Source organism: Salvelinus alpinus, chromosome 25 (genome assembly GCF_045679555.1).
Source record: "Salvelinus alpinus chromosome 25, SLU_Salpinus.1, whole genome shotgun sequence".
In the NCBI taxonomy this organism is placed as follows: domain Eukaryota; kingdom Metazoa; phylum Chordata; class Actinopteri; order Salmoniformes; family Salmonidae; genus Salvelinus; species Salvelinus alpinus.
In genome coordinates, this window is record NC_092110.1 from 27,270,178 (window position 1) to 27,283,008 (window position 12,831).

General features: G+C 42.8%; 1 protein-coding gene across 3 annotated transcripts in view; it reads right to left on the reverse strand.

Moving 5' to 3' along the window:
- The window catches only part of LOC139553748 (collagen alpha-1(XII) chain-like), an 84,107-nt gene that overhangs the window by 16,377 nt on the left and 54,899 nt on the right, over positions 1 to 12,831 (reverse strand). For all 3 annotated transcript variants that reach the window (XM_071366380.1, XM_071366379.1, XM_071366381.1), the window contains 11 exons: positions 12,507 to 12,671; positions 12,344 to 12,382; positions 12,014 to 12,152; positions 10,545 to 10,687; positions 9,854 to 9,963; positions 4,234 to 4,392; positions 3,813 to 3,890; positions 2,836 to 2,922; positions 1,746 to 1,799; positions 1,132 to 1,227; positions 819 to 872 (listed from right to left, as the gene is read on the reverse strand). In XM_071366380.1, the coding sequence (XP_071222481.1) occupies positions 819 to 872; positions 1,132 to 1,227; positions 1,746 to 1,799; positions 2,836 to 2,922; positions 3,813 to 3,890; positions 4,234 to 4,392; positions 9,854 to 9,963; positions 10,545 to 10,687; positions 12,014 to 12,152; positions 12,344 to 12,382; positions 12,507 to 12,671 (1,124 nt within the window). The remainder of the gene's footprint in view (positions 1 to 818; positions 873 to 1,131; positions 1,228 to 1,745; positions 1,800 to 2,835; positions 2,923 to 3,812; positions 3,891 to 4,233; positions 4,393 to 9,853; positions 9,964 to 10,544; positions 10,688 to 12,013; positions 12,153 to 12,343; positions 12,383 to 12,506; positions 12,672 to 12,831) is intronic.

Consider the following 12,831-nt stretch of genomic DNA (forward strand, 5'->3'; position numbering starts at 1 on the left):
ACATATTCCCAGACACTGACAGTCATTGGCAACCTTGAGGGATGTAGTCTTATAATCCTGAGGTTGCTTATCTTCACATCACTTATTTTCTCAGCTATTTAAATCCAATTAGTGGCACCTAAGTAAAACGAAGAATACACTCTTAGACAAAAAGGGTTCCAAAAGGCTGTCCCCATAGGTGAACCCTTTTTGGTTCCAAGTAGACCTCTTTTGGGTTTCATGTAGAACCCTCTGGGGAAAGGGTTCTACATGGAACCCAATAGTGTTGTACCTGAAACCAAAAAAGGGTTCTTCAAATGGTTCTCCTATGGGACAGCCGAATAACCATTTTAGGTTCTACATGGCACATTTTTTCTAGGAGTGTAGTCTACAATTCACTCTTTTTGGCCATGACTATAGGGTTTACACTATAGGGTTTACAGTATCGGTTTTACAGTATAGGGTTTACAGTATAAGTTTTACACTATAGGATTTACACTATAGTGTTTACAGTATAGGTTTTACAGTATAGTGTTTACAGTATAGGGTTGACAGTATAGAATATGTACAGTTCATATTAATCCTCTATTCCCATTAGCAAGACTCTTCTGTGCTCCATGATAGCTTAACTGCACCACTGGCCTTCCACTGTAAATCAGCAGGTTGCTTGGAGTGTATACCCCACTCTGGGGACTGCATGGTCTACCTCCCACTTTGAATGTGGTTTCAGCTTTGCCATGTGGACAGATTCCAGACTCCAGTAGCGCTGTTTCTCTCTGTGGATCGTCTCTGGTTTCTTGTTGAAAACCACAGCTAATGAAAAAGAAAGCTGTACTCACTTGCAGCCCAGTCAGACCTGAGTCTCCGGGATCTCCCTTTGGTCCGGGACGGCCCTGAGAAGACAAAGGGAAGGAGAGGTTTAGAGCTGGAGTACAAAGGGAACTCCAACCCTGAACAACTACAGATCTGCTCTTTCTCTTGACCACGTAGTCTGTCACTGAGAGTGAATTTACATTCCAGCTTCAGCAGGATGTCTAACAATAAATAAGGTCTTCTTAACACAGAGTGACTGTGTGTGTAAATCATACGTCAGGGAGGACATCCTACAGTCCCCCACACTGTAAATCCCTAAGAACACTGCAGATGACTTACAGGTTCTCCGGGCAGAGACAAGCCATTAGGGCCTTGTGGACCTGGAGGTCCGGATGGTCCTGGAAGTCCTTGTTCTCCACGGGGGCCCATTGAACCCTATAGTAGAAGCAGAATGACAAAACCAAACAGTCACACTAATATTAAACTATTTACACCATATCTCCCGGTAGACCTCCCCACTGCTTTTCCCAGCAGCGCTGAGAGAATGAGAAGGAACCAGAACAATCAGTGACCGTTGGTGAGAAATATGTTCTACTTCTCATCAGACCTCTCAACATAGACCTCCTTAAATCAAGCTGGGGGAAAATAAACAGGACATAACAAGCTGAAAATTATACAGTACATTCAATAAGTGGGTTCAGATGTGAGAAATCTGTTTTGGCTGATGGGGCATGCTAATGGTATGTGCTTTGAGATAACTACTGCATTAGGCTGAAGTCTGATTTACTGTAAATGCGTTAGGCCTTGGACTGTATCCCAGCTCAGTAGGATATGGCTTGATTTAAAGTCGGATTCGGGCTTGGACCACACATCCATAATATTCAATGAATCGCTCTGGATCCAAGTGTGTGTTAAATGGCTTGATACTAAATCAATACAAAATCATTACTTACAGTTGGTCCTGAGTCTCCTCTCTCTCCTCTGGGTCCTTTAGTACCTGGTCCACCCTGGGAAAGTCAAGCAAGGATGAGAGACAGAGTCAGAGACTGAGAGTCAGAGACTGAGAGTCAGAGACTGAGAGTCAGAGACTGAGAGTCAGAGACTGAGAGTCAGAGACTGAGAGTCAGAGACTGAGAGTCAGAGCCATCCCCACAACAGGAGCTGTTTCCAGACCTAAATCCCAAGCCAGCAGGAATCCCCCAGGGGCTTAGATGAGGTTGCGGAGTGAAGCAAACATATTCCAGATGTACTGTTTTCCCGATGGGCATTTACCTTTTGACACATCCCTAAGTCTGATAGTCCACACCTCATTGCACACCATTCATCTCATCCCCCTGTCTTTCGTTTTCCATGGGAAAAAACACAGATACTCACATGTTGACCCCACTCTAATATCCACATGCTTAATCTATAGAGCAGGGCAACAGTTGTGAGGAGAAAAATATCCCTGTAACACTATTCCTATATGTTCACATCATCATAGTGGGGATTGAGAGTGGCATCACCATCATCATCATCGCATTAGTGAGTAGAGAGAGAGCCCTACCCTAAGACGAGGACAGACAGAAGCAGAGACAACCCTGCCTCAAGACGAGGACAGACAGAAGCTGAGAGATCCCTACACTAAGACGAGGACAGACAGAAGCAGAGAGATCCCTACCCTAAGACGAGGACAGACAGAAGCTGAGAGAGCCCTACACTAAGAGGAGGACAGACAGAAGCAGAGAGATCCCTACCCTAAGACAAGGACAGACAGAAACAGAGAGATCCCTACCCTAAGACGAGGACAGACAGAAGCTGAGAGAGCCCTACACTAAGACGAGGACAGACAGAAGCTGAGAGAGCCCTACACTAAGAGGAGGACAGACAGAAGCAGAGAGATCCCTACCCTAAGACGAGGACAGACAGAAGCTGAGAGAGCCCTGCCCCAAGACGAGGACAGACAGAAGCAGAGAGATCCCTACACTAAGACGAGGACAGACAGAAGCAGAGAGAGCCCTGCCCCAAGACGAGGACAGATGGTGGGATGGTTATTGTCTTTACCGAGGGGCCGGGTGGTCCCGGTGGGCCAACGCTGTCCTGTGCACATGTGCAGGCGTGGGGAAGAGCCGGGCACTTAAGCTCATCTCTCTGCAGGAGAGAAAGGAAGGAGATGGCGAAAGAAAGAAAGACAATAAGAATGTTATTTCATTTTTTACTGAAATACAACAGTAATAGTTTGTCCATCTCTTGACATCTGTGGGCCTTTCTGGTAACTCACGAAATACAACAAGTGCAAATAGGAGTATCTGTGATGAAAATGAGTGCCACTGCTCTGGCAACCCAAACCATAAAATGGCGCCTTGAAGTTTTCTGCTAGGAAACACATTAGAAAGGCTGCTAAAGCCATGATAGAACTGGGGAGCATACTAAAATATAACTGCTACCATAGCATGGCCTACACACAAATACTCTTTGACAACAAAAAATCCATCTGTTTTTTTGTGGAAGGGAATATGTGAAATCTCATACAACACAGCCTTCATTGACATGATACATTAATATCTCATGCAAATTACACTGAGAGAGAGAGATGGGTAATTGGCTATAGTCAAGTATATAACATGTATCCAATAATAAAGATACCATAGATGGTACAATGATTTATCTGTCCACCCCAGGATCAAAGGGACCAGTTGTTTTGGTGGGGTTGGGATTGTACTGTACTGAGATTAGTCCAATTAGCCAGGAATACAATGGTCTATTCAGGCCTGACAGTGCAATCATTTCATTTCAAATAACTTTTTGCCAGCTAGGCATCACTTCGTAACGGCTATACAGCATGTGCACTTTAAAACATTAGTAATGACATATAAACTCCAAAATGAACATGCAAAACTACAATGGCTCTCTTAACCTATAGTAAGTGCTCAATGGTGTATAGTGAAAGATGAGCAGAGTCAATGTATCAAGGCTTGATTGTACAGTACTGTACAGGTGAGGCCTTACTAGAGGGCTGTCTACAGTGAAGCTGCTCTTACCGTGGCCGGGAGATCACAGCATTTGTCTCTGCTGGTCCAGCTCAAGCTGCACACAATATCAAACATCTGGAGCTGGAACTGCACAACAGAACAGAAAGATGAGAGAAGAGAGACGAATACAGATGGGTGTTACACATGGCTTCCATTGAGCTCCAGCGTCCAAGACTTAGAAACAACATGGCTCCAGACGCAGGCCAGATCCCATAGAGAGCTGGAACACAGATAGCATGAGAGAACAAGACAGAGAGAGCAGCGTCTTACATCCCTCCAACAATGACCGTGAGTTGTCAGCTCTTAATTGAGCATCAACACATGAGGAGCACATCTGGGCACTTTGCACTTCACAGCTTGTGTGTGAGTGAGGGATGCATTTTATCAGGAGTTTTCCATTTCAAATAAGTGTTATCAATTTTTCACTCACTGTAGCCGACTCTCTCTTTGATCCTCCTGACTTCGCCATCTTGCCCAGCACTTCATAGCCATCTGTGGAGATGTTGTTGGCCTCCTTGATGGGTTTCTCTGCAACCTCCTGGCAGTCCACGTTCAGTTTGACCCTCTCGGGAGAGACACTGATGTGAAGCTTTAGGAGGAGGAGGAAGAGGAGGAGAAGAGGATTATTAGTTAAGACCACTCTAATCTTCTCAATATGAACAACTACAGCAACAATATTTGGACATAATTGCTTGGTAAAGAGTACTGAAAGCGTTCAGTGTTTTTCACATGGTATTTCTGCAATAGCCTAGTGGTGGCAGGTACTAGGGTAGCCTAGTGGTTAGAGCGTTGGACCAGTAACCGAAAGGTTGCAAGATCGAATCCCCGAGCTGACAAGGTAAAAATCTGTCGTTCTGCCCTTGAACAAGGCAGTTAACCCACCGTTCCTAGGCCGTCAATGAAAATAAGAATTTGTTCTTAACTGACTTGCCTAGTTAAATAAAGGTATAAAAGAGAGCCTCTCTCTCCTATGGAAAGGCATGTTTTGAGCGAAGCAGCGGTCTAAGGCACTAGAGGCGTCACTACAGATCCTGGTTCGATTCCAGGCTGTATCACAACCGGCCGTGACTGGGAGTCCCATAGAGCGGCGCACAGTTGGTCCAGCATCGTCCGGGTTAGGGGTAAGCCGTCATTGAAAATAAGAATTTGTTCTTAACTGACTTGCCTAGTTAAATAAAGGTAAAAAAAATAATAAAAGCACAATTCTTCAGGAGTCTCGTACTATAAACTAAGAACCCAGTTGAGCCAATGTGCAAACGAAACCCCTAAAGTCTTCTAACTGATGTTTATAAAGACGCTGATACTGTATTTTACTAAATCACCATTATTAATATGATTTTCTATAAAGAAGTTAATTAAAGATCATTGTATCACGTAAGAAGTAAGAACATTCTGGTTGTAGGTCCCTTGGAAAAAAGTTAATGTCACTTTCACTGATACACAGAACATTGAATGATCAACATGAAACAACAAACTATAGGCTATACATGAAATAACACAAAACTGCCAGGGTATGGGCCATTTCTCAACATTAACTCTCCAAAACTCCCATCACATCTCGAAATGATGTTGTTTATGGTACACCATCAAAAGTGCTACACTCTCCATACTTTCCTGCGCAGCTGCATTTTTCTGCCGAACATTCTGACAAGCTTTCACCCTGACAGAGACAGCAGGCTAACGTTACTGTGTTACTGTCCTACAGAGCGAAACCAACCGGACTTGACAACCACTCACAACATTATTATCTGGCCAACCACAGGAGAGGGGAGGGTCTGATACCCCAAGATCCTGGCATGGGCATACAGTATATACCATGATGCACTTGAGGGCTTACCAAAATAACGCTAAATTACATACTGCAAGCGCAAATAATGCGTACATATACATTATTTCACTAACCAACAAGAATATTACTGCAAAATGAGGATTCACAAAAATGTCAGTGTCCTTCACCGAGACTCATCATTTGAAAGCAACATGAAATTCCATCAACTGCAGTTGGCTGATGTTGGGGAACACGAAGCATATTCTATTGGAACACAATCAATGAGTCACACAATGACTCATTCTCTAATAAAGGCCTGAGAAATCTATCACACTGACACAGATGATGAAAATCTTCTGAATGGATCAAAAACCACAGGAGTCAAGAAAGACTAGACCTTGACTTCCACTATTACTGACCAAGTCACAATTACACTTAATTACTCCTCCCTCCCTCTGACTATAACTCCTGTAGACAATGACACATCCTGGACACATCTCTTTTTCAGCACTCCATTCACGCTTAGTATGGATTCTCCCTCTGGTATACTATAGACGTCATATGCTATATGCTATATATGCTATATATAGAACAAGTTGTCCAGTCCACAGACATAGCAACAGTATACTGTATATGGCTATATTTGGGTTCCAGTGTGTCTGACATACTTTCATGATTTCTATCAGACTCCATTTTATTGTTGTTGGCTGTGTCTTCACAACTCCTCCATGTTTTCACTCCATTTCACGATGGCGCGTGAAATCACAATTCACATGCAGCCTGATATGGGAATCCTACATTAGTTTGATTAAAAGTAAAAGTGGATCTTTCGTGATATTTTTGATGCACTGACAAATTGCAGATTTCACCAACTCTTTCCAGGAAGAGACAAAATCCTTCTTCGTGTATACCACTGCCGCCATATCATTCCAGACATCTACGCTCCCATGTCAAGTCTTGGAGGACGATACAATATTCCCATCCTGGTTTCAGAAAAGGAGCTTGCTTAGCTTTGGTTGTAAAGTCACCATTTCATTTCTGAGTGGCTTCTTCTGTTGCAGGAATGGTTGCATGCGTCATTAAGTCTGCTTGGCTACCTCGCGGAATGGAGGGCTTTTAAAAGAAGGCTTCAGAGGAAACTCTTATAATGAGAGTACAAAGAGGGCAGTCAGGGCTATGGAAATGTATCAGTTAGATTGACCGAAGACCAACGTTTTAAACTGCTTTGGTTCTTTGGAGCATTCTCTTCTCCCACTCATTCTCAATTAGTGCTTGCAAATACTGACAAAACCCAACCGCTCATTCCACCCAATCCCTGAATGGAAAGTTTTAGAGAGTTTGGATCCTCTCAGAGAATAATAGCTGCATTTGTGAAGCTCTAAGTATGGGGAACCTGTAGAGTGGATGGACTGAATACATCTAGCTATTACCAAAAGCACAATTTAAAAAAATATATATTTCCACTTGATCGCAACCAAACGCAAAAAAGCTAATGGCACCAATGATACATATATGAGTTGGTGAAAAATATTCCCCCTTTCAAATCAAATCAAAATGTATTGGTCACATACACGTATTTAGCAGATGTTATTGCGGGTGTAGCAAAATGCTTGTGTTTCTTATTTAGTGGAACACTCTGCCTGAGAATAAAGTTTTCCCTGGTCAAACGCCCCTCTAAGGCCACCATCCCTGCAGTGTGGGGAGGGAATCCCCAGTTGGTTAGAGAGGGCTAGCGTCTGCTAAAGCTATCATTAGGAGATTTCCCACATGGTGGATCAGAGGAGAGCCAGACCTCTCTAACCTGGATAATTCTCTATTTAGCTACTGGCCCAAGGAGAAAGGAGAGGTAGATCAGTCTGCACTCTGTAACATACACATTGCTATTAAACTATATGAAGCAGCTACACCCTACACATTTTACTATACTTAGTAAATATCAGGACTATAGTTCAAATGAGAGCATGGGTCAGACTAGGAATAGAGATAATGGTTGGTTTGGGTTAGTTGTTTCATACTTCCCTATGGACATGTCTGATCTTAGTAAGTAGAAACAATTCATTTTGTGAGAGAAATAGTCGAGGGGAGGGGAATAATCTATTGTGTCTCATAACAATCTACTCTGAGTTCATATCAAAAGATATGAACTGCTCTGAGGTAGGGCACACACTATACATGTTAATAGTTTTTCGTTTTCTTTGAGTGGCAAATAGTTTCCCTGATCAGAGAAAAAGCAGGTAGGTAGACCACCGAAGACACCTGTTCGCTTGGAGCAGTAACTGCACAGTACCACAAACTAACCACCCAGCGCACACTCAGACTGCAGGCACCACCACAACCATAAGAAGAGATAAGAAGCACACACATCCAACTGGAGCTCTGATGATGTCGTTGTACTGATGTTAGTCATGTCATCGGCTGAAGCCCTGACCCGACATTTTCCAGGTTTCCATTCATAACATTAGTCTGTAATTAGCCTTGCTGCTTAGCAGTCTGACTGAAACTACATCAACTTGATGTTCTATGGGCGAAACATTCTCCCTCATGACTTCGAAGTGTTTACAATGGATTCATTGACCCTAGGAAGTACATTTGATGTCGGATCAGAGTAGAGCACACTAGAGGGAGTGTCCTCATTATGTGTTTTTAGAAAAAGGAATAGCTGAAGTTTTTACATAATAGGAGGCATATTGTTCCCCTTCAGAAACATTGGATACACTTGAAACATTTTTCAGGTCCATTGGAAACAGTCATTTTTCATTTTAGTTGCATCTTACTGATGTTCATTGTTGAAATCCTTGTCACCCTACAGTCTGATATCTGAGCACAACAGAGGATGTTTAATATTCTGCTCTGCTTTGAGTTGGGGCTGGCGTTTGATGTCCAACATGGGCTCCTCTACTCCTGCTGAGACTGAGTTACGCAGAATGTGACAAAAACACTGTATATCATGGTTGTAAAACACTGAGAAAATCATTCTAGAGGACCAATGGCTTTTTATACAATAATGACAACCTACAGAGTTAGTTCAACTGGGTTAGAAAGCCTTGAGTGACTGATGGATGTTTACAGTCATGTACAGTAATGACTCTATGCACTCACTGACCCCCACTGAGACTTAATATTGTAATCCCAACATAGAAGATTATTAGGGCCCCAATGGGAATCCACATTCGGAGGCAGTAAAGATGTATAGAAGATGCAATATACATGTCAAAATATCTCCATTCATGTTTACATATTGTTGTAGGTCTCTTTGAGCTTGTTGAATTTTTATTCAGATTTTCTCAGACTGTTAGAAACTGTCTGTTGAAGCAGGACATTTTTTTTATTGACAGATAATTTTATTCAAGCAGAAAATACTCCTGAAAATACCTCATTGGACACATGCAGCTAGCTTTCTTTTATGCGGTCCAAAAGTACGAAGTGGCTTTTTTCCCAATGTATTGAGTTTCATTTATCATAAACGAGGTAAAACAAAACAAACGCTGATCCAATAACAGCCCACTTCCTCAGAATGTTCTTGAATTCCCACCTGACCGCCGCCAGGACAATGGCCAATCAGCACGTCGTAAGTCTCCATTGCTAGGCTAACTATAACTGGTTCCAAATAAAATAAAATATTCAGGTTGCACATTGTGCAAGATCACCATGGGTCACCAAAGTCTCCTCCAACCTGTGAAAATATATTTATAGTCCTTCCAAACCATTCATCAAAGTAACTTCCTTCAGCCTCAGAAAACAAAGCTAACAGCAGAGCATAAAAAGGGCTGAAGACTGAACTTTGGCACCGAACCCACATCGCAATACTATAAGATGGATCACATTTAATTTCATGAGAGGAAAGTAACCATATCCTAGCTAGATCTTAGTCTTGGCGTTTATTATCCACAAGATCATACCCTCAGGAGGTGTATTCAATGAGGCATAACACTAATCAACAGAAACATCAACTATGAACAGACATGACCGACCATAATGACAGAACACATCTATCATAGGTGGTGACCATATCAAGGCTACACATCCCAGACAGGACGTCTACTCTGCCTTGAAAATGTATCTAAACATTTTACCACAGAAATTCATTATTCATGTGAAAATTTATCTTTAGAACCTGGTGTTTTGGATGTTATTATCCCAAATTATTGCTGATTATTGCTGATCTGTATGTCCTTGGGAAATTCAACCACAAAAATAGGCCAAGATATGTTACTCCTCTGCCAAGCCTTAATGTCACCATATGGCCCACAAACTGTTTTCATTCAAGTGAAATGGTGTTTACCTTGTGGAAGCTCCCGTGGAAAATTCTCTTCACTTGATCCTCATTAAACGTGGCTCTTTGGATCTCCCCTCTGGTGTCCTTGTTGTAAAACGTGATTGTTTTGCTGGAAGCTGAAAAGAGAGAACGATGGCTTCAGATGGACCCCTAAACATACATTACAGGGAGAAGTCATGCAACGCACACACACACAGAGAGAGAGAGAGAGGGAGATAGAGAGAGAGTGAGATAGCGAGAGAGAGAGAGATAGAGAGAGATAGAGAGATAGAGAGAGAGAGATAGAGATAGAGAGATAGAGAGAGAGAGAGATAGATAGAGAGAGAGAGATAGATAGATAGAGAGAGAGATAGAGAGATAGAGAGAGATAGAGAGAGAGAGATAGAGAGATAGAGAGAGAGATAGATAGAGAGAGAGAGAGAGAGAGAGAGATAGAGATAGAGAGAGAGAGAGATATACAGGGAAGATGGCCCTCACAAGTGAACACTTATGGACTTGTAGAAAAAGTGTGAAAAGTCCGTGCCAAACCAAAACTCTTCCCTAGAGGGGATCAGTGGACTGTAGCAGCCCACTAATCATTACACTGGTCTAAGTTTCTAAAGACTGTTATTTGATGCAGTAAGGAGGGGAATCAGACCATAGCTGTTAGGTAGCTTCAGCTAACCCAGAAGAGAAACAAAGCATGATGGGGGCTTACGGTTGACAGTGACCCCGACCTCAGGGTTGTTGTTACCATCGGCAATCTGCCAGATATCAAAGGCCTGGTTGGGGGTGTCAGGAAGGAGACGGAAGAGCAGGATAATGGTGTAGGATGGAGAAAGACCCTCTGGGTGGATCTCCCTGGCAGGAAGAAAAATACAGGATACAGGTGTCATGGCAGAGCTTTTTCATAAAGCTAAGGGATTCTCTTCTGTAAGATGGTCAACTTCATAGACTACAACACTGAGAAAATCTGATTACTAGCTGTATTCATTTGACATACAAAATGTTGACTTAAGTTAGTTAATCAGATAATCATTCATCTTTGATCAAAGTGAGAGGGTCCACTAAAACCTGTTGGAATTAAGATAGCCAATCGTAATCTATAGAGCCTTTGGCCAGGACGAAACACTAGATCCTTTGTAACTTCTGGAAAATCAAAGACACAGAGAAACAAGGTTGGCATCTAAAAGCCACACCATAAACCAAAAAGACACACAATATCCACCGTCACGTAGACCACAGAATCTGAAAATGGTTGCCAGTTCTACCCCAGACTCCAAAAATTACGGACATATTGAAAGTATTTTCCGTCCCTACTTTACTGCTTGAAGTGTTTCCATTTGTGCACATGAAGTCAATGACTTACCCACGCACAACTACAGATGATTATGGACAAATGAACTAAGCATGCTCATGCCTAAAATGTTAGCGCAGAACTCTTGAGCAGCTCAGCATTTGCCTGAATACATTTTAATGGGCCCAGTAAAGAGCTGGGCTCTAGACCTTCGGCTGCTTTGGTTGATCCCTCTATGACATACACTACCGTTCAAAAGTTTGGGGTCACTTAGAAATGTTCTTGTTTTTAAAAGAAAAGCCATTTTTTTGTCCATTCAAATAACATCAAATTGATCAGAAATACAGTGATGAGGCGACTCCTGGACGCTGGCCTTCTAGGCAGAGTTCCTCTGTGCAGTGTCTATGTTATTTTGCCCATCTTAGTCTTTTCTTTTTATTGGCCAGTCTGAGATATGGCTTTTTCTTTGCAACTCTGCCTAGAAGGCCAGCATCCCGGAGTCGCCTCTTCACTGTTGAAGTTGAGACTGGTGTTTTGCGGGTACTATTTAATAAAGCTGCCAGTTGAGGACTTGTGAGGCATCTGTTTCTCAAACTAGACACTCGAATGTACTTGTCCTCCCACTAAGTGACCCCAAACTGTTGAACGGTAGTGTATGTGGGAGAGGGGCTACCCTGGGAGCTTTACACTCTGAACCAAATCATTTTCTCTTCCTAACACCTCATATTCTACAAGCTGCTGCAACAACAAACAGGGCTGAAAAGGGCTCTTGGCACAGCGCTCTCCGAGCAGAGCCTTTGAAGATACAAAAAAATGATTATGTAGGCTGGCTAGCATTACAATACACAGGAGAAGAGCAGGCAACAGCCCGCAAACAGGCACACACTTACTTTGTGGGTGCAGAGAGGAATGCATCTTTGTGTAGCCTGTAGCCTATAAAGCTGTTGAAAGAGCCAGGTTCCATGGACACGCCATTCATGGCAGCGAAGGTCCTGTCTGTGATGTTGAAGCCCTCAAGCATTCTGAAGCCTGGTGAACACACGTCAGGTCAATACACAATCATGAGAAGATACAAGTCAATGCACAGGAACACAGTACTGACATTGTTGGTAGGAATGAATTAGGGCTCAGAGTTTTTCTACGTCAGTAAAGAGCTCCTGGCCATAGGTGTTATCAGCAGCTGTCAGTTTATTCAGAATATAGGTGTAGCATATACTTACCAGGTGAGGTGAACCCGTTGATGTAGATCAAAGGACAAGCTGAGGAGGGAGAAGTAAAACAAAACATGATGTGATGGAAAAGGCTGGAGGACAACATACAGCTAACGTCAATCTGCTTTCACTTGTGTCTTGAGGTACTGTGTAATGTAGATGTAAATCTTACTGGATGTGGCCGTTTCACAGATGAATGTGAGGAGGTTGTCCTGGATCTTGGCGAACGCGTCAAAGTCATCCACAACAAAGACGTGTCTTTCACTTGGCTTGCTGCCAATGTTCCTCAACTCTGCCACGTCCACATCGGCCACACCGACCACAAATACACTGTAACCTGGAGCAAGACGAGCACAAAGATAACCGTTATGATCCATATGCCCTAGCCCTGTTGGCTGTTCAGATCTTCCAATTTGACAGTGAAAACCCCAAAAGGAGTAAGTAATGCTTTATCTCAAAACATATCTAGTCATTTCTAAAGTTCTGTAGCTACACTT